Source organism: Bubalus bubalis, chromosome 21, assembly GCF_019923935.1.
Source record: "Bubalus bubalis isolate 160015118507 breed Murrah chromosome 21, NDDB_SH_1, whole genome shotgun sequence".
Taxonomy (NCBI): Eukaryota; Metazoa; Chordata; class Mammalia; order Artiodactyla; family Bovidae; genus Bubalus; species Bubalus bubalis.
Window position 1 is genome coordinate 38,739,227 of NC_059177.1, and position 22,185 is coordinate 38,761,411.

The 22,185-nt window shown below is 39.9% G+C and overlaps 1 protein-coding gene across 23 annotated transcripts in view; it reads left to right on the plus strand.

Annotated features, from left to right (window-relative positions):
* The window catches only part of CADPS (calcium dependent secretion activator), a 463,291-nt gene that overhangs the window by 333,870 nt on the left and 107,236 nt on the right, over positions 1-22,185 (plus strand). For 11 of the 23 annotated variants that reach the window (XM_044934052.2, XM_044934055.2, XM_044934056.2 and 8 more), the window contains 4 exons: positions 9,999-10,100; positions 11,314-11,377; positions 11,766-11,889; positions 14,237-14,305. In XM_044934052.2, the coding sequence (XP_044789987.2) occupies positions 9,999-10,100; positions 11,314-11,377; positions 11,766-11,889; positions 14,237-14,305 (359 nt within the window). Of the gene's footprint in view, positions 1-9,998; positions 10,101-11,313; positions 11,378-11,765; positions 11,890-14,236; positions 14,306-15,175; positions 15,194-22,185 lie in introns of all 23 variants that reach the window. The other 12 variants (XM_044934058.2, XM_044934061.2, XM_025272983.3 and 9 more) reach the window with 2 other exon arrangements.

A 22,185-nucleotide genomic window follows, 5' to 3' on the forward strand; every position in this document is an offset into this window, starting at 1 on the left:
AATCACTTTAAGAGCCTAAAAAAAATGTTGATGCCTTAGCCTCACCAGCAGAGGTTCTGATTTAGTCTAGGATACGACTGATCTGATCTGATCTGATCTCATAACCTAAGCATCTTGGTTTTAAACCCTTATATGTAGCAGCATTTAAGAACCATTGATTGAAGGAACATTAGTTTGAACTAGCTCTTTAAAACTGAACCCATTTTTGCAAAGAGAGAGGGGAAAGAAAAGGAAAATGTGAGTATGTTCAGCTGGTTGCTCTTGGCGATCATCAAATCCACAGATGTAAATCGCTATATCTTCTAATTTTTAAATCAGCTCCTAAGGTTGCAGTACTTAATTTTCACCATAATATTTTTAGTCTTCTTTCTAGATGACATTTAGATTAACATCACTTTGGTCACTGTCCCACAGTGACAAGGCAATCAAACAGCTCCGATGATTGCAAGTTGCGTCAATGTTCCTTGGATCCCTTTATTATTGGGATTGGAAATTTTTCTCATTTACATTATTATTTAACATTTCTTGAATGCCAGTGCTGCTCTTCACATATGGCCTGCAGAGAAAGTACATTGTATCAGCAATTAACAAATCCATAATGCCAACCGCCCCAATCCAAAGTAGGCTGCATAGATTAATGCGTCTGTAAGCAGATGTAAGAGGGCATGAGTCCTAAAAATCTCTGAAAATGTGTCCAAGGATTCTTTTGGGAAATGCATTTGAAGCCAAGGTGCTGCTTGTGTGCAGAAACCATGTGATCCCTGTGGCTTAGTAACTCAGCACTCAGATGGAACTCACTCTTCTCCTGTTACTCCTGTTTCTAAGTCAGTGAGTGATTCCACCCACCCATTTGCCCAAGACAAAACCCTGGGAGCCGTCCTTGACGTCTCCTTCCTCAGTGCATCACAGGGATTTAGTTACATGCCCTGCCAATGCTGTTACATCTCTCTCAAGTCTGCCTACTTCTCCTTACCTTCAGTACCACTGCCAGGGTTCAGGTCTCTGTCTTCTCTCCCCTGGACCACAGCACTTGCTTTACTGTCCGTGTCCTTGCCTCCAGTATGGGTCCCTCACTCCCAATCCATGTCATATCATGGTTGCCTTTATTTATTGTGGGGGGAAAGCCTACCTGGAAGTAAATGAGTCATTTTGCATCTGTATTTATTTTTTCCTTTTTTCTCCAGTATCTCCTTCCCTCCTTTCCTTCCTCCCTTTCTCTCTGTGTTACACGCACATACAGCCATCAGGACATTATGTCTGGTGCTTTCTAACCTCCCTCCCCAAAAAAGAGAGGAAAAGACGATAGCAGGGCAGTGCTGTTCTACCGGCCTGTGAATGCTGCAGTTGGTAGCGGGCAGGCGTGAGTGGGGTGACGGTGGCATTCGCACTCCTGGCCCCATGTCACACGCTGACACAGGCCTTACCTCGCTTGTGGACAGGAGCGCCTGTCCGCTTGGCCTCTCAGCTCCGAGTAGGTGGTGGTGGCCTTACACGCGGCCGCATCACACTCTCTAAATCCTAATGAATCAGCCTCGCCTAATCGGATGAAGGAGAGTAGGGAAGAAGTCCAAAGATATTTCATGTAAAAGTCTGCATCCCAAGAAGAAATTCTCTCTAGAGCTTGTATGCTATCTTTTAACCCATGTGACTCTCTTCCTGAAGGAAATTTGCCCCTTGAGAATAGCAGATTTTCCAATTCAAACATAAAATCTTATATAAAATGTGCTGGATATCTATCCCATTGGTGCCTAACAAAAAATCCAATTATTGTGCATTTTCCTTCTAAAATTCTACTAGTGTGCCCTCATGCCATGCTCATTGGTACAAAATATATTTTCAGATATCATACCCTTTTTAGGGTAGGTGTGATACCCAAAAACTCTGACCACTGATATTACTGCTCTGAGCCACTCAGCAATCTCTACATAGGGTCATAGGGTATTCAAGGTAGAATTTAAAACCTAGGCGTGTCTTTGCTCATCTAGAAATAAAGGAACTCATCTCTTCGCTTAGTCCTCAAAAAAAAAAATCTATGTAGTAAAAATTTTAGAAATTGGTCCTTCTCTGGAGAAAGAAAAACGCACTCTCCTACAATGCATACATTTTATATCATTTTTCTAATCATCTCTGGGGCTCTTGCTTCACTCAGCACCTGGGCAGAGCCTAAGCCACTTTGATTAATGTCCTTGTGCCAATAACTTACGCATTCTGAGATTGTTCAGTAGGGAGAGACTTCTGTCACTCCCATCCTTACGAGAGAGTAAAGACACCTGGTATTGTTGGGTTTTAGCTCCATATTTAGAAAAGCAGTAAACAAGTCACAAAAAACCTGCCTTGTGTATTTTTGCCCTGATCTAACCTCTTTCTCAAATTGACTAAAGCCAGTCTCAAGAATCTTCATGCATTAGTAATGTTGTAGAAACTGGTTGCTGTTGCTTCCTAGCTTACTCTTTGTGATACAAACACTTTGATATATTTGTTTTAGCAGCGTGTCTGAGCCCCAGGGCATCCGGGCATAATTAAAAAAGGGCATGGGCTGGAGGGAGAGGAGAAGGAAAGGGTAAGGCTGGGCTTTCATAATGAAGCAGTGACTACAGGATGTGAGAGCCCTAATTACAATTTATAATTAACCTAGAGATTATACAAACCATCCAGATGAGCAAGTGCGGATGCCTCCTTTTGAGATGTGCTGCTTAGGTGTTCTTAAACGTGGAGTTATTAACCACTTGAAAGAGACAAAGGAAAATATTCCACAATAGGATTAAATTCAAAAGTGTCATTTTGAAAGTTGTAAGGATTAAGAATTGCTAGAAGTCAATTTTTAAAGAGAGAGAGAGAGGTTAAGAGTGTGTAGTCTGAATGTTCTATTGAGGGACCATTGCAAGGAACGGCTACTAAAATATTCTGTTCCACTCTGACCCTTTCAGCTTTCATGTTTCTGGGCTGGAACAATTTTGTAGCAAGCAGGATTCGGTTATCTTGCTTGTTTAGGGACATTTTCATGGATCCATACTGCGGTCTGCAGGCATGCATCCATTTGGAGAGAGAGAATATATCGTGTTTACGGTGCCTGCACCGGCATATGTGGACATTTGCATTTGGAGAGAAAGTATATTCCCACTTCAGCTGGAGTTTTACCCCTTGTTGATAGTGATTGGAGCTTAAAGCTGGCTGAATGCAGAGAGGTGGACCAGACACGCTTTCCCCTTTTGTTGAATTCACACATTTCGTTTCACACTGGATTCTACACTTGATTACCAGATAGATGTAGTATCAGGACACATCCATCAATTAATCCAATATGTGTCAAATTAATTTAGTAACCTGACCTTCTTGAAATATAGCTTCCAAATGGAGGTTTTGTGGCCCAGCTTTCAATACAGAGAACCCTGTTGCCAGAATAATTAAATGCTAGGACTCCATGTGCCCACCTGGGTGTCTAACAACAATTTAACAATCCCAAAGAGGTCAATTCACTTTCACAAAACACAAGGTAGTTTGAATTCTTTGCCTCAGTTGTTCACACTTAATTTCAAATATCAAGGTAAAGTGTTTCCACATTAAAAGCCTCATGCTTAATCATATTGGATTAATCCTACAGTAGACATTAAGTAATAAGCTCTAGCTCAGAAACATTTGGGTAAAGGAAGAGGAATTTGCAGTACTAGTTCTGAAGTGTGGGCAGCTGGGTTAGGGTCATTGTAATCTGATTAAAAAAAAAAAAGAAACAGGAAAACACAACTCTAGATGTATTATGATTTGTGACATGGCTTAAGATGGGAGGCTGTGAGGAGAGTGAAGATGACAGAACTGGTGCTAACCACTGTGACAAGGGCTTGAAGAGCAGCCGACATGACATCTTTCCTGTCGTGCTGCCGAAAATGTCAACTTTGTGAAGGACAGTGAGAAAACGGTTTGCCGAAAACGTGAAAGGTGGATTCCGGAGATGCCTGCTGTGTCAGATGCAATATAGTCTGTCGTGGCCCGAGAGACCCACTTCTGGCTCCAGTGATGGCCTGCAGGTGGGAGAGCTTCCAGTCTTCAACAGGGCTCCAAAAATGACTGCAGTTGACCTGCATATTGTCTCAAGTTTGCGGGATCATGATATACAAGAAGTGAGTGGTTAGCCAGTATGCAGTTAGGTGGAACCAGGGACGAGGGATCACGTTTCCTTGTTGTGTGTGTCTGTAAAGCTAGATTCAAAGGCGCCAACATTTCTACTAAAATTGAGCGCATGGGAAAGGAGGGAATGTGTGCTTTATGCATGTACGTCAGCTCCATGTAAGGAACAGAAACTAACTCTGGATAATCTAAGCAAAAGAAAGTTTATTGGGATGATGCCAGGAACCTCAAAGAAAGGGAGGGGGAAACTGGAATCAAGGCAGTGACTGAAAAGTAGGAAACAGGATCAAAGCCATGGTGCCATCCTACCTGCACGTTAGAATAACTTAGGGAAGGAAACTGATGATGTGTAGGCCTCGATGCCCACACTCTGAGTCAGAGATTGAGGGTGGGACCTCTCAAAGCTCTCTCCTGGTTCTAAGGTGCAATCACAGATTAAGAACTACGAACATGGAGAGACAGGCTGGGCAAGGCACAGCTGCTAGCATGAGCAAACCCCATCTGTTTCTTTTATCTTTGCATTGTTTCTTTGATGTAAAAGTTCCAGGAAAGAGTGTCCAGTTGGCTGAGTGTAGTTCATCGTCCAACTAAGATGTCCGGTGACCAAGGGAGGAGCTGGCCTGTATGAAGGCTTCAGCATTGACAGCAGGAGAGTAGGCACCTCAGTTTATGCACAGTGCAGCCAAGGGCATTCCTCCGAAGGAGATCTAGGTGCCCTTAGGAAACAGCAGTGGACCCTAAGAAGTATAGAAACAGCAGCAGAAAATGTAATAGGATCCAAGAGAACAGAGGATTCAGGCTCCTAGACATGTGTCCTGAGTGAAGAAACATCTCAGCCTTGGATTTGCTAGGTAGGAGTGTAAAGATCCAGCATCAGTCCTCCTCTTCTCTCATTCTTTTTGATTCCTTAAGTGTTAGAAGTATTGAGAGCAGAACAGGATGCAGAGCCAGTTTTATGACAATTATAGAATCACCCCCAAATGTTTCTAGAACACAGAAACAAAGCATGGCTTCTGAGCGATACCAGTACAGTTCTTCTGTTTATTTTGCAACCAGAACTGCTTGGAATGGCACCTTGGAAACAGTGCAAATGCCATTTTTGGAAGGGTTTGCTAGCTTCGTTAAGTGGACTGTGTACTTCTTAGAGAAAATCTCTGGTTCCAGATTCACTCTAATCCAAGAGAAACTAGGAACCTTGAACCAAAATACCCTTTCATGTATTCGGCCACCCACCAAATATTTTCTTGCTGTCTAAGGCAGAGGTTCTTAAAGTAAGCTTCTCCAAACTAGCAGGACCAGGGAATTTGTTAGAAAGGTCAGTTCTGAGGTCCCTGGCCAGATCGTACCCCACACACCCACAGTCTGAGATCACCCCTCAGTCTGAGGTCTCACAGGCTTTCTGTGTGATTATAAGACAGGCTTGTGTGGCCCCTGTTCTAGGGAAAGTATTTTATTGCTTCTGGGAGAACCATGTTCCCCAGAATATTGAATAGGATTTTTCAGTTAGTAGATCCATGTAAACCTGTACAGTTAACATTGATGAATTATAGGGGTCAATGGAAAAGAAATTGATGTTTGACAGAATTTTCGAAAATTATGAGAAATCAATGCAGCCAAGGTTATTTTTGCTTTTTAACTGATAAGAGTGACAATCTGTGATCTTAGACAAATTCTATTATTCCTGCATTTCTCTCCCTTGATTTGTAAAATAACATCCCTCATTACCAGCATCATTTCAGGGCAGTTCTGGCAATTATAAATAAATGTGCATTGGATGTCTAAATCGTGATATGTTTTATCACCTGTTTTTGTTGGTGAACTCTGTGCTGTGTGTCTTACAGACTCAGATTAGTTTGTTTCATTTATTTTAAAATGAAAGTGTTCACACTGGCATAGGTGATTAAGAAGCAAATTTAAGAAAAGATAATAATTTTTCATTGTTTACCCTTTTTGAATAGGGAGATTAACAGTGCTCACAAAGTAGTCCAAGAAGACATGGAAGCTGCCATCTGATACATTTAATAATTATAAATGCGAGTCATTAAAACAAAAGGGGAAAAACATCATAAATGTTATGTTTATAATGCCATTTATAGTGAGAATTATAAGAAAGCCAGGCACATACTAAATGTTCAGTTTGTATCATCTCAAACACAAATCTGAGAGCTGCTTCCTAATTGCCTGATTGCCTTAGAAGGCTTGTTGGGTAAGGAAGGAATGATATTCTTCACACAGAGGTTTATTTCCTAGTAATGGCCATAGACATCTCTGGCTGCCTTTGTGAAATGGTTTTCAGGCTTTTCTAGGTGATCTGTAAACGCCTCTCTGAATTGTGCCTTATATTTAATAACATTTTTCTCTGGCTTAATTCCCCACTAAGAAACAAAATACTTAAAATGGCTCAACTTTTCCCAAATTGATTGTAGGTATGCACACAAAACGACTGTATAAATGTGTATTCAGTGCATTAGTAAGCCAAATTTTGTGTAAACAAAATCCAAAAGCCATAGGCAAAGGAAGTTTTAGATTATAACAGACCCATGAGATGTTACTACAGAAAGCGTCACATGTATTTTGTGGGGCCAATGAATTCATCCTGAGGTTTAACTACAGATTTGTGGGCATTTCATGTTTAAAAAAATTTTTTTTAATAAATTTCATAAATTAACATTTGATATTTTTCTGAAAATTTAAAAGTGAGGGCACATGTATAGATTCAAGCTGCCTACCTGGTATTTACCATTATGCATTTACTTAAGTTCAGGAGGGTGTGAATAAATGCACAGTATAGGATTTTACTGTTACGGGTATTTTCCACAAAATGGGGGAGAGGAAGTTTTTTCTTTTTTCAAATAGGGCATTTTTAGTACTTAAAAAGAAGGGAAGCTGACCAATAAACCCCTAACAGGAGGTACACAGCTATCATTTGCCAAGTCTTTTGTGCAGTCAGACTGGTCTAGTATACAGGATTTTCCCAACTTCTGCTGGATCCTTGAGAAGGCCTATAAATAAGACCATTTGTTTGGTCTCAAGATGACTTGCATTTGCAAACTGAAGAATGTTCCAATAGAAGTTTCATGGTGACGCACCAATCTGCAAACTGGCTCAGCCAGTAGTCAAAACAAGTCACTACAAGATCTGGGTAGCTGAAGACTTTGAATGGGTCAGATTATCCTACGTCTAATTTGGCACAGATAAGTTTGGGCTATAAATATGCAGCCTTCCTTTGTATTCTCAACTTGAATGGGCCAGAGGAAATAAGGAAAATGTGTGTGAACCTATTGGTGATTCAGAAACATGAGAATACTGGAACTACACTGAAATTCACTTATTTATGCTGGGGCATTATTTTTTATTAAATAAGCAGCAGTTCACTAAGATCAAAAAATAGCCTATGTGGTTTGTTCTTTTTTCTGCTTTTATTGAGATATTGACATACGATATAAGTTTAAGATGTGCAATGTGATGATTTGATACTTGTATACATTTTAAAATGATTACTGAAATAAGGTTCATCAACACCTACATCCCCTCGTATACTTACTGTGTGTGTCTGTGTGTCTCTGTGTGTGTGTTGGAAACATTTAAAATCTACTTTAACACTTTCAAGTAAGTAATACAGTACTGTTCATTATAATCAGTTCAGTTCAGTTCATCACCATAGGATATATTAGATCCCCAAAACTTACTCTTCTTATAGCTTTACCCTTTGACCAACATTTCCCCATTTCACTCACTCCCCGACCCTGGCAACCACCATTCTACTCTCTCTTTCTACGAGTTCAGCTTCTTTTGATACTACATAGTGTTTATCATACACATATCATTGTATATCTTACTCTGTCTCATTTATTTCACTTTGCATAGTGCCCTCAAGGTCCATCCATGTGGTCACAAAAGCAGTATTTCCTTCTATTTTGTGGCTGTATGATATTCTACTTTGTATATGTCACATTTCCTTTATCCATTCATCTGTGTCGATAATATTGTCAATACCCAACTTAGGTTGTCTCCTTATCTTGGCTATTATAAATAATGCTGCAGTTAATACAAGGTGCGGTTGTATCTTGAAGATTGTGATTTTCTTTCTTCAGATATATACCCAGAAGCGGGATTACTAGATCACATGGCAGTTTTATTTTCAATTTTTGAAAAACCTCCATACTGTTTTTCATAGTGGCTGTGTTGGTTTACATTCCTACCAGCAGTGCACAGGGGTTCATTCTTCTCCACAGACTCACCAGCATTTATTTGTTGTCTTTTTGTTTTGAGAACAGCTATTCTGACAGGTGTGGGGTGATAGTTTATTATAGTTTTGATTGGTATTTCTTTGTTGATTAATGATGTTGAGCATCTTTTCATGTACCTGCTGGCTATTTATATGTCTTCTTTGGAAAAATGTCTATGTCCTCTGTCTATTTTTAATCAAATTATTTGGGGTCTTTGCTATTTTTTTATGCATCCCTTCTGTATTTTGAATAGTAACCCCTTATCACATAGATGGTTTGCAAATATTTTCTTTCACTGTATAGATTGTCTATACATTTTGCTATGGAGCAGCTTTTTAGTTTGCTAAAGTGTCACTTTTTTGTCTTGTCTGTTTTGCTTTTGTTGTTTATGCTTTTGGTGTCATATTCAAAAAAATCATTGCCAAGACCAATATCAAGGAACTTTTCCTCTATATTCCCTTCTAGGATTTTTACAGTTTCGGGTCTTTAGTCCATTTCAAGTTCTTTGTTGTGAGTGTTCTAAGATAAGGGCCCAACTTCATTCTTTTGTATGTGAATATCCAGTTTCTCAACACCATTTATTGAAGAAGTTGTCCTTTCCACATTGAATACACTTGGCTCCCTTGTCAAGTATTATTTGACCATATGTGCGAGGGTCTATTTCTCAGCTCTCAACTCTGATCCATTGGTCTGTATGTATGTATGTTTTTATGCCAGTGCCATACTGTTTTGATTACTGCAGTTTTATAGTTTGAATTCAGGAATCGTGATGCCTCTGACTTTGTTCTGCCTTCTCAGAATTGCTTTGGTCATTTGGGGCTTCTGTGGTTTCTTACAGATTTTAGGATTTCTGTGAAAAAATATTCCATTGGAATTTTAATAGGGATTGCATAAAATATATAGATGACTTAAATAGTATAGATATATTAACAATATTAAATCTCCCAGTCCAAATACACAAGCTATTTCCATCTGTTTTCTTCAGTTTCTTTCATAAAGGTCTTATAATTTCTACACTGTCTTGTAATTTGTTCTTTAGTTACTATATAAGTGGTTAAATTAATCTGAACATCTGTTATTATGGAAATTGAGTCATTTATCAGCATTGAGCTCTGGGAAAGATAAACACTTACAGGGAACCTGGTTTTCATAGGAGTTTGTGTGAGTAATGCAGGAGTCTCAAATCTAAGTGCCTGCAAGAGATTCAGGTAACATAACCTGCCACAGCCAAGGAAGAAGCTGATTCTGCCCCTTGCCAATTAATGCCAGTTGTTCCAAATTCTAAGAGAATTGTATTATAAAAACTTGCCTAATTAAAAAAACAAATGTTGGCAAGCAGTTCAAAATTTTCAGAAGCTGTGATCCAAACAGAACAGATCTAGAAGCTGCTTTAACCTGCAAGCCACCACTTTGTGCATTTTACCATTTCACAATAAATGAGCGACAGTTCTGCAAATGTCTCCAAATGATAACCTCAGCGTACCCCATCCCCTCTAGTCACCAGCACCGAGAAGCAGGACTTCTCCTAAGGTCACATCGATCACTGTAGTTGTTCTTCTAAAATGGACAGTTTCCTCCTGCTAGAGATTTGATTTGATGGTGTCAGCATATGAGGTTCCCATCACCTCATGACATGTCTCCTTTCAGGCCTGATGGAATTGGAACTGTGACTGTTGAAGAAAAGGAACGTTTTGAAGAAATCAAGGAAAGGCTCCGAGTTCTGTTGGAAAATCAGATTACACATTTTAGGTAAGGATCTGGGGTTAAAGGGCTTTTTAGGAGGATGAGCCTGGGGAGGGGCAAATTAAGGGCTTGATTTTCTAAAACTATAAATCTATCAGAGACACACTGGATATTTAAAAACATCTGAATGAGGACTTATTGTATGGCATAGAGAACTAAGCTCAATATTTTATAATAACCTATAAGTGAAACGAATCTGAGAAAAATATATATATATGAAACTGAACCACATTGCTGTACACGTGATACTAGTACAATGTTGAAAACCAGCTATACTTAAAAAAAAAACTTGAAATAACGAATGAAAAAGCCAACCAAGACAGAGTTTGCTAATATTCAGGAGACTTAGAAATCTTAAGGTCATTTTATTTCCACTAAAAGAACAAAGCCCTCTTTGTGTAAGCTGTCCTGCTCCCTTTGTACCATGAGGAAGTGTCTTGAAAGGCTTATGACTGCCCGAAATAGTCACTAGAACTATCTGTATCATCAAAAAACCTCCTGGATAGGGACTCCTCTGATGGTACAGTGTTTCAGGTGTAGGCGTTCACTGCTGTGGACCCAGGTTCAGTCCCTGGTTAGGGAACTAAAATCCCACAGACCATGTGATGCAGCAAAAATACATAAAATCTGTGTGTGATACACATTTAAAAAAAAAAAAAAAAAAAACAACCCTGGATAAATCCTTACTGGTTGTACACTCTAGGCAAGGTGCATTGCCAGTAACAAAAGATCAAATAGCAATTAAAAACTATAGTCAAGGCAAGACAATTAGCAGAATCATAAATCTGCTCAAAATACACTCTTGTATTTCCTATCTTAATCCTCTAGGGATTTAGGTATATTTGAAGTTTAGCTTGTTTCAACTAAAACTATTTCTTAATGCCAGTCTCAATAATTATAAATAAGGTCACAATTGAGCTAGCAAAGGGTTCTCCTTCACAATAGAAATCTAAACAGAACCTTATGTCATCACTGGAAATATTCTTTTCTGTTGCAGACATTTGCAGAGTCTCTCTTTAGTCATTATTCACACATACACATATATATACATTATATACACACATATATGGTGTGAATTCAGATTAACATAACACAACGTGACAAAATAAAAAGCATTCTCTGTTCCTCAGAGAGAGTTGCCATAGGAATCAAGTTATAGCATATTTCATGCTAAAATGCAATCGATTCGGCAACCTGAACATTTTTCTGTCTGTTTTAGGTATTGCTTTCCATTTGGTCGACCTGAAGGTGCTTTGAAAGCTACCCTCTCACTCTTAGAAAGGGTAAGAATGGAAGTAAAAGATAACATGTATGCAGAGACATGAACATTATTGTGATGAAATATTGTGGTTGAATGACCTAGTTTCTCATTTTTAGAAGATTTTTTTTTTTACCTTTCATCAAATACCAGAATAAATATGAGAAAACTTCCAGCCTCTCAAATAGTTAAAATATACTGATGATTTGCTCCTAACCTTTCCATGAATCATGGACAGGCTTTGACAGCCCAACTGTGCTCTGGAATTTTTTATTTTGACTCTAACCGTGGTGCTTGATCAATATTAAGTTGCAAAGAGGCATTCACAATTAATTTTAAACTGAATTATTTAAGTATAAATGGGTAACACATATCATTGAACCATTTTAAGAACCTTGTTTTTCCACCCGTAGGTCTTGATGAAAGACATTGTAACCCCAGTGCCACAAGAGGAGGTAAAAGCAGTCATCCGTAAATGTCTAGAGCAAGCTGCTTTAGTCAACTATTCTCGACTGTCAGAGTATGCCAAAATCGAAGGTAAGACCCCCTTCCGCCCCCAGTTTTTAATTTAAATGTTGGTATGCCTCCCTGGGGACGTCTTTCTCTTTCCTGACAGGCACCAGAAAATAGTGGCCCATCTCTGTATTTAAGCTGAAAGTTGAAAACACTTGAAATGTGATAGCTTCCTCGGCTGTGGCCACATAAATGAATTCAAGAACAGGGGCTCAGGAAACAGTCTTTGTAGAAAAAGATGTTGAATATAGGATGTTATAGGACAACTAAGATCCTTCTAAGAGTTGGCGTTGGCCCTAACTTTGCTCTGTGGCTAATGTTTCTCTATGAAAGAGCTCTGTAGGATGGCTACCTTCTTTAAATAGAGGAAAACTAAACAGTTTGTTATCCACTGTTGATTGCATTGCAAGTAAAACAAGAATTGAATAAAGCAACATCAAGATTTTGCTTAACTCTTTCTTGCCCCTTGAACATATCTTGTCTCTTGGTAGCTTTTCAAACTTGATGGCAGGTTAGTGTTCCACTGTCTCTGATGGCTCCTGGTTTGTTATAGATCTTGTTCAATCTTGTTACTCCAAACCTAGGATGGTTGTTATCACTCCCCTTTCAGGTTTTAGGGATGTGGTCACTAATGACCAAGTAATCGTCCAAAGGCACTTTGAGTCCACCCTACTTGAGAAGATATGGTTCTTTGGGACCTGTTTGTTTGCAAAGGTATTAATTACTTTTCATTGTTACCCTGTTGGCTGCTATAGGGTGATTTGAAAACCACACCCAACTTGACCCGTGGTGTAAGTGTATAAATGTGGAAGTTCTGTGTGCAAAACTCAGTGTGTCCGCATTCTGGAATCCGATGTTCTCTCCCTTGTGAAACACCCAATCAATCCAGCAAATACTCGTTGTCTGCCTTCAGGACATGACTGGAAAAAAAAAAAGAGAGAGAGACCTAATTAACTACTAAAGCCCCATCACTTACCCTACCAAAGTTCTTGTTTCTTTAGAGAATTAGGTTAAGATCATGTCAAATTCGCAGTGTTCTGTACATTCCATGTCCTCCCTCTCTCAATTTTGTCTGTCTGACAATGCAAATTGTGTACCAGTGGTAATGAATTCGTTGTTATGCATCCAGGGAGAAACACTTAAGAATTGGGCACTAAAAGGATGATCAACTCTTGACTTGGTAATGAGTGACAAAAATAGAGGAACAAGTAGACTGTTAAAGGGCTATATTAGCAATAATGATTCCAGCATTTACCTTGCCAGGACATAATGATTGGTTGTATTTGTTAAAGTCAACTGGGGACCTAATAATTCTAGGCCAGGCCAGAGATGGGATGGGATCAAGAAACGTTCGGTTGCCATGTCCGCTGACTCATACGTAGGTCTTGGTCTAGCTATGACTAGTCTTTTGGTAAGATCTGCTCTCTTCTTTCAGATAAATAATATCCAAAAACAAACTTTAAGATCTGTAAGTAAAAATGCATTCGTTTCCAAAGTAGATCAGCTGGTCTGTAATTTCCTTTTGTGCCTCAATTCTTCTTGGTTGTGTTAATTATCTTTTGCACTGTGACTTTTAGGTCTGGGGATTCTTTGAAGAAATCAGTCTTTTTTTTCCAACTCTCTTGTCAGAGAAGTACCTCATTCCACACTACCTGCTCTCTTCCGCTTCTCTCCTTCCTTGTCCGTGATTGGCTCAGCCACTTTTTGACTTTACCTCTGCAAAAGTGGCTGTGACGCCAATTTCAAAGCATGCTGGGATTGTTAATTCAGACAACCCAACATCCTCTGGCTGCATGTATCAGGTTTTCTTTCATGAACATAGTCCACCATAGGCTGAGACATGGCAGCTTTAAAGATATTACTACCAGTCAACTTTCTTTTACAAGGTTCTGATCCTACCCCCAGAAAAGAAATCTTGACATTTGCGCTTCTCTGTGACCATTAATAGCTTAGTTCCCTGAGAATGTTGGAAAGAAGTTATAGTAATATTGCCGGAGACTATGTTTATGAAGAAATACCTCAAGAGCCTTAGATACTAAAGTCTGAAATCCTTAGTATCTTGGAGCCTTCAATCAATGAAATCCTGTTTCCCTTTATTCATGATGTTTTCGGTCATTGTATTCTTGCAAATAATTCTAAAGAGACGTGTAAAATCACGGTCACAATCTCTCTCGTGACTCACGGCATGCTGAATGGTTAATCCAGTAGATCTCCAATTTTGATACTCCTTTTTTCTTTTATCCTGTGTTTATCCCAAAATATTCTGTGGCTATTTTCCTTTGAGCTAATGTAACGTTTTCCTCTAACCTGTGACCTTTAACCTCTTGACCTCTGACCTAAGCCTCTTGCATGCCCAAATCCTCTTTTATAGGGAAAAAGAGAGAAATGTATGAGCATCCTGTCTTCTGCTTGGCCTCCCAAGTGATGGATTTAACCATTCGTGAGTACCTACCACCTCCTCGCCATGCTGTCTTCACTCTTTCTGTTTTCATTATTTCAAGAAAATCCAGATCCAAATCAACTCACTCTCCTTGCTTCAAGTTTTTTAGCATTGGCTTGTCTGTTGATTCTGTCTGTGAAACCCAGTGTGAGAAGTCCAGTCACTTTTTATCAGCCTAACACAGGTTAGACAATTAAGCCATTTGTTTGTGATAAACTCAGATTTGTCTGTAAGTTTTTCAGTTATTCTCTGTCTGTGACCTGAATGCATTTTTACTTTGCTTGTGTGTAACCCCAGTTTGTAAAGTGCTTGTCACTGGTACACAATCAAAAGATAGGAGCTAGGCGGGGAGCCATGTGTTAGGTGTCAGGAAAAGAACAGTTGGGGCAAAACCGTGCTTTCTTTTCCATGTTTAAGATGTCAAACTGTTGTGGGTAGAAGATCACACAAGTGGTCCCTTCTATGTAAAATGAGCTCTTATATGCCTCCTGTCTGTTCTCGCGCAAGCTGGGAAGCTTTTCCTTGTTCTTTCTGAAGATTTGAACTTGTCCTCGTCCTCTAAGCTCTGGCTAGAACATATGACTTAATTGTCACTTGGAGAGTTCGTGTATGTTTCATAGCTTGATTTCACATTAAAACTAAATTTCACTAATTTTCTATTTGTGCAGCATTTTTCACCTCTGTGAAGGAGCCTTTTTTGGCTGGCCCCCACACTTCCGGGCGGTGGGAACTCAAGGGCAACTTTTTCTTTCCAATGTCATGTATCACACATAAGTGGGGGGCATTTTGGTTCACTTGCTCATTAATCCTGCATATGTGTTCTTGTTTCTCTCTCTCTTCTCTCCTTGTTGTGCTTTCTCTTTCAAATAGAGAATCAAAAGGATGCAGGTGAACCCATTGTATATGCATTATAAACTATCAGGACTGTTGAGTTATATTTAGTTTTTGTTTCTGTTTTTGTTTCTTAATAGCTCCTTAACATATGTACTCCCAAAGACTGATGTGGAGTTGCAATGATACTTAAGGAGTTAATTTGTGCTGTCTCACTATATCTCTTGCCCACGAGATGTTGACCTCTGTAGAGCAGACTTTCTGTAAAGGCATAAGCTTCGAAGGGACAGAACTATGGTTTGCTGTGGAGCTTCATTTCATCTTTGGCTTCAAGGACTCTAGTGATTTGGCCTCATGTACTTTTTTTTCTTTTTAAAGTGACTGAAGCAAACTAATCTTCCTTTTTGTTTTTCATTTCTTTTTCCTGTTTTCTGCTCTATGGAGAAGTTTGTGTTCTTTGATGAATGTTTATCAGCCAAGGCAGAGAGGAATCGTCTCCGTGTTGTTCTTGTATGTACCATGTGATGGGGCAGGATGCACACACAGGTGGCTAAACGGGGGCCATTGCTAGGAGTTTCATGAGAGGAAAGCCCTTAAAAGTTTTCTGGCTATGGCAGTTTTCTTCCTGTTTGGTTCCCAAACTTCTGAGTCTACTTTGAGGAAAGCTTGAAAAAATATATAGTATGGATCATGGTTTTAAGGTCTAAAGACTTCTCGAAAGATAATTTTCATTTGAGTAAAGTTGAATGTGTTTCAGATCAGTTCAGAAAGCATTTTTGAGCACATGCCAAGCACTAGCCTAGTAATAAGTATTTGAAGACTCACAAACCTATGTTCAAGGCATACGAGCTTTTCTCTCCCTGGAGGGGAAGATGTTCATTTATCCATTCACTCATTCATTCATTCGACAGGTGCTTAGTGGGAGCCTGCCATGTGCCAGGTACAATGGTAAAACCAGGGACTATGTAAACAAGAAGAAACAGCTAATACCCTCATAGAGCATATGTGTCAATGGGTAATTAAATGTAAATTACAAATTCTGTACTCAGCAACACTAATGGGTAGAGTTGTGTGTAAGAGGGCATTGTTGGAAAGCCATAGAAGTCTTTGCAGGGATGGCAAGTTTGAACTGCCTCTTGAAAGATGAATTAGAATCAGTGAAAATGAGATGGGATGGGAAAGTGGAGAGGCTTCCTAGCTAAAGAGAGTAATATGTGCAAATACATAAAACCATAGCATTAATAAAAATAGCTAAAGCTTATTCAGTGTGTATTACATGCCAGCTATGACTCTTAAGTAATTTATATGTATTCACTCATTTAAACCTCAAAATCTCTTATGAGATAGCTACTTCTATTATTCCCATATTAGAAATGAGCAAACTAAGATATGCAGAGGTTAAATAATATGTTCCTAGAAGTCTAAGTGCAGATCGAGAGTCTGAGGCCAGGCAGAGGCCATACTCTGAACTACTCTGTACCTCATCGTGGTTGTACAACAGGCTGAAGTAACAGCAGGAGTGGGCACCAGTAATGGCAACGGAGGCGGCAGATGCGATCTCTCTGTACCTTCATAACACAGAGTTCAGATGGTCTCTCATGGTCCATGGGTTCTTCACCTGGAATCTGTACCAATTTTTGCAGACAATTTTCACAAGAAAAATTCTGCATGTCTCCCATCCAAAGGTGACAGAGAGCCAATAAGGCTCTTTAAGCAAGAGGGCAGCTTGGTGATTTGCACTCCAGAAAAACCATACCAGCAGAGAGAGAGGAAAAAAGATTGAGGAAGAGGGAGAAGGTAAAAGTGGACCTAAAAGTTAAGATCAAAGCAGAGTTGGGTTTGAAGCTTGGTACATCCGAGGCCCCTTCTAGGCAAAGTAGATTTCAGCTGTAATCAAAACCATAATCACTTCTTTCCTGATCTTTACATCTTTTATTTTTACCCTCCGCCTACCTTTTCATTTTCCTTAGAGTGAACAAAGTATGAATACATGGATAGGTGTGCAAAACTAACTGTGTGGAGGTGGCCAGGCACAACTGGAGTTATCCATACAAAAATCGAGGTGCAAACAGCTGCTGAAGCCTGCAGTCAGACTGTGCTTTGCGAGGCTCTGGGACTCTACAGATGGCATTTTGGTGGACTTATGCTTTCTGTCTGGGAGCATTATTAGAAATTGCATGTTCAGTTTAATTACAGTATCTAAAAAAAAAGAGAGAGAGAGATGTAAAAGGCTGTTACTCTATGAAAGAAAAGCTGTGACTCCTGCAAATGAATTCTATTATTTTAAATACATTTCCATTTAAACCGTCACACATTCTGAACCCAGCAAATCTCTGAGAAAGTCTACACCCCTGTTGCTGGTTTGCCTCAGTTCTCGGCTAAATACTTGTATAATTTTTCCTTCAAATACAGCAAGGATTTGCAAAATAGATAGATCTATAGCCAGACAGACAGACAGCCTACCCATGGGCCCAAGCACTGTGCTAAGGACTTAATAAGAAGGATCTGATTCATTTGTTACCTTAGTCCCATCTAGAATGTTTCATTACTGCCCTTCTTACAGTTGAGGAGGCCGAGATTTGGAAAGGATAAATGACATTCTTCAGCAGGATTTGAACCCATATCATTCTAAATTCAAACAGCATGCCTTTTTTTTTTTCCCCCCTTTTATTGTGGGGGAGGGGTCTCGTTCCTCCATTCAGCCTTTCCAGCCAGCATGATAGCAATTGGATATTACCCTTTCACTCAGTGGATAAATTCAAAATTACTTACAACTTTTATTTCAGGAAAACCACCAAAGTCAGAGCAGTCTTCTGGGCCCAGATCACTGCCAAAATCTTTCCCCTGTGAAGTCTTCCTGAGGGCAGTGAGATCCCCTGAGATTGTCAGAGAACTGAGGATTTTTCTTTTCTTCCCAAATGACAGAAACCTTCTAGAGCAAGTCAAATTTATCCAAAGGACTTTCAGGCAGATTCTGTAGTAGTGAGGTTCTGTATCTTTCCCCATCTCCATCAAGTCTTACAGGTCTGAGTCCAGTTGGAGAAGAAAAAAAGAGACAAGCAAGCTTGTGACATTCAACAGCGCACAGTATGGAGCCACTCACCCAAGAGACCAGTGAGGGCAAATCCCATCTCAGCAAGATCCAGGCCATCCTAAATTCCTAAAACAAGGCCCATCTAACACTTCCTGTCTTAAACACCGGAGTAAATGTTTATGTTTTCATCTTTCTTGTTTCATTGATACATAAACCAGGGTTTCCAAGCCAGAATTATCCTGTAGACTAATATCTCATCTATACTTTATGAAAAGTGAGGAGGGCAGGGAGAAACATGTTTCAAACACTCTCACCAAGGAAGATCCTGGAGGAAGAGAGGATGTGTTAAAAATATGCCATGAATCAATAAATATGAAACTGACATCTCTTCTCCCAGAACAAAAAGACATGCTGCCGATCACGATAACAACTGTCATTTATTGAGAATTTAGTATGTGCTAAGTAGATACATGCATATCTCATTTAATTTTCACAACAATTCTATAAGTATTTTGTTGCCATATTTCATTGAATCTAAAAGCCATCAATTATAAAATGCACCATTAATTTATGTAATCCTAAGAATAAAATAATGCTGCCAACTAAATTGTGACACACCATCAAATGTAAGATGCATCCAATTTCAGAAATGTTAAAATGTGCCTCTTACACTCCATGAAATAAAAAAATCACTGTTGTCTGTAGAAATGCAGAGAAATGAAACAGAGAGATGTTAAGTAACTTGCCCAAGGCACACAGCTGGTTAGTTGTAGAGACAGAATTTGAACATGAACCTAATTCCAAGCCCACACTTTCAACTTCTGTACTATGAAAGACTTGTGATTGTTAGTGATAAAATTAGAAGAGGTTGCTCAATCACTTAATCCCAAACCACTGTTTGACAGATGGGGAGACCAAGGTATAGAGAAAAGAAGCCAGTTTCAAAATAAAATGGGCAAGTGAACAACTCTTGTCTGGGGTCCTGCACACTCTTTAGGGCCTTCACCCACCCCCACACTGACCTCTGCCACCACCACCAGGCTGCCATGTCTTTCAGCCAAGAGATACTCTCCCCACTCACGATCTAGTAACTGGTTTCTAGTGTGACAGTTGAGGGATTCCAGAGTCCACATACCAGAATCCTAAATGCGCGGCTCCAAGAATACAGTCTTCCAGGACCAGCGTGGACACTCAGGATCTGTTATGTCAAAAATTTACATCACACAGTCTTGGCTCCAATTAGTTTTTAACCTACTTAAGTCTCACTTTTGTTTTCTGTGCGTGTGTACTAAGTTGCTTTAGTCATTTGCGACCCTGTGGACCATAGCCCACCAGGCTTCTCCATCTGTGGGATTCTGCAGTCAAGAGTACTGGAATGGGTTGCCATTTCCTGCACCAGGTATCTTCCCAACCCAGGAATCAAACCTGCGTCTCTCTCACGCCTCCTGCACTGGCAGCAGATTCTTTACCACTAGCGCCACCTGGGAAGCCCCTTTGTTTTCTGTAAAAGGGGCTAATAATGTTTCCTCCTCTCAAAGGGTTGTTGCAAAGATTAAAACATATATTTCCAACAGAGCTCTTAACACAGTGCCTGGTACATAATAAGCCCTCATTGCTGCTAAGTCACTTCAGTCGTGTTCGACTCTGTGCGACCCCATAGACGGCAGCCCACCAGGCTCCCCTGTCCCTGGGATTCTCCAGGCAAGAACACTGGAGTGGGTTGCCATTTCCTTACTATCTATCTATAGCAACAAAGTTTTATATTTGTTATTATAAACATAAAATTATGTCATTATTGGTGTATTATTATTTAAAAGGAAACCCCCAAATCCAAATGTACAATATAGACATATTATTTGATTTCAGAAATGGAATAGAAAGCAGTGCTTCTTAATATTTAATCTTTATACAGATCTCTGGGGATCTCGTTAAAACGTACATTCTGATTTGTTAGGTCTAGAGCGGGGCATGGAAATCTGCATTTCTAACACACTGATGATGAAGCCGCTGAGGCAGGGGCTGCGGTTTGAATGTCAGTGAACTATATAGGAAGCAGCTGATTTATCTCTTTATCATAAATTTCAAAAGAAAATGTTACAATATAGTTCTACATATGTTAAATATCCATTGAGTTCCAGGAGCTGGGTCAGGCACCAGAGAAGGGAGCCGTGAGAAAAAGCAGCCCAGGTTCCTTGCCCTCAGGCAGCTCCCAATAAACTTCTCAGGAAGAGGACAGGCGATAAAACGAGTGATTTCATCTGGAGACTGTGTTGTAGAGGGAGATGCAGGATGCTGCAGGAATGCCACACACAGGGATTTCACCTGGGCTGGGGTCCTTGACACATGGCGGAGGAGGATGTGGTGGGCACCCAGGGCTGATCCCCTGAGAACTGCCTGGGATGTTCCTCGGCCTTGTTGAAGGCCTACTCGTCATCCATCCAGATGTCCCAGAGTCTGTCCTAGAGCACCCACGACCATATAAGTGAAAGTTTATTTGGGGACTGGGTGAATATTTAATAGTACTATGAAATAAGTAGTCTTACTAGAGCAAGTGTTCGAAAACAACCACCACCACCGTAAATAGCTTAAGCAAGAAAAGGTCATTTTTGGCCTGTGTAGCTAGGAAATGCGTGGAGGGATTGGACTCAGAAATAAAGGCTTTTAGTGTGTCTTGATCTGTCCAGCTGCTGACAGTCTTCTTTAATGTGATTGTCATGATAGCAGGGGTTGGGGGCAAAATAGCCACAGATGGCACCAGGTTTTTATCCCAGATGCTGAGGCGTGAGGCAAAAAGAGGTTTCCTCTCTATGAAACTGTATACAGTTCCAGAGAACACTCTTATTGGCCAGGCTTGGGTCACGTGTTAGTCCCTGAGCCAATCATAATACCCATGATGACCTGGAGTGTTATCCTTGCCCTGGCTTGGCTCACGTGGCTGCTCCTATTTAGGATTCATTGCTTGACATTTCCACCAAAGCCGCATAGAGTGGAAGAGAGGCAATTCTAAGCAAGGCAACTGCACATACAAGAATAGCAGATGTCCACTACTGTGTCTCTCCAGAATTAAGTTTACTTTTCTTAGGTACAACAGCTCAGTCTCAAGGACAAGCCTGACCTTGGATACAAAGATACCAAATTGGAGGGAAAAAAAAAATGTATATGTATGTATGTGTGTGTGTGTGTCTATATATATATATCTTTGTGTGTGTGTGTGTGTGTGTATATATATATATATATCTTAATAGCATTATTTCTTTCTTGTGGATATAATATATTTTAACTTGAATACAAAGATTTTTCATTATCTTAAATCACTTTTCATTGCATTAAAATACCTGAAGTTGTTTTCTGGTTTGCAAGTAGAAGTTAACAATGTTTGCTATTCAGCAATTCAGCTGCATGCATTTGCTCCATAACCAGGGGCTTTGACTAAGAGATGAAAGTTGCCTGTATAGTTTTTATGCATATTGCAACCGCAGAATATTTGGTTTTCCATGAAAGCACACCATTGGGCTGGATCCACTGAGGATTTCCTGCTCTGGACCAGGTACTGTACTAGTCCCTAGAAATACAGAATTCACTGGGTACAGGGAAAGACAAACATGCATATCATTGGCTATTAGTCAAGGACCATAAGAGCTCAAATAGAGGTATCAACAGAAGAGTTGAGTCTTTGTTATGAAGGTATAACTCTTGGGGCTAGAGGATGGCGTGGTAGGGAATCTCTTAAAGGCTTTTGAGCAAGAGTATGATAGGTTCAGATGTGTGCTGTATGAAGATCACTGTGAATGCTGTGTGAGCAATGAACTACAAGGGAGGGAAAGAACTAAAGGCTGGTTTGGAGTCTTTAGCAACCGTTGAGGTGGAGATGATGAGACGTGAGTTGAACATCAACTCTGTCAGCAGGAGTATAGCCACATGATCTCGTACAGTGGGAGGTAAAATCAAAGGCACCGTAGAGGTGGATTGGGCAGGCCACGCCACCTATGTCCTTATGGGGAGGAGTCAAAGATGG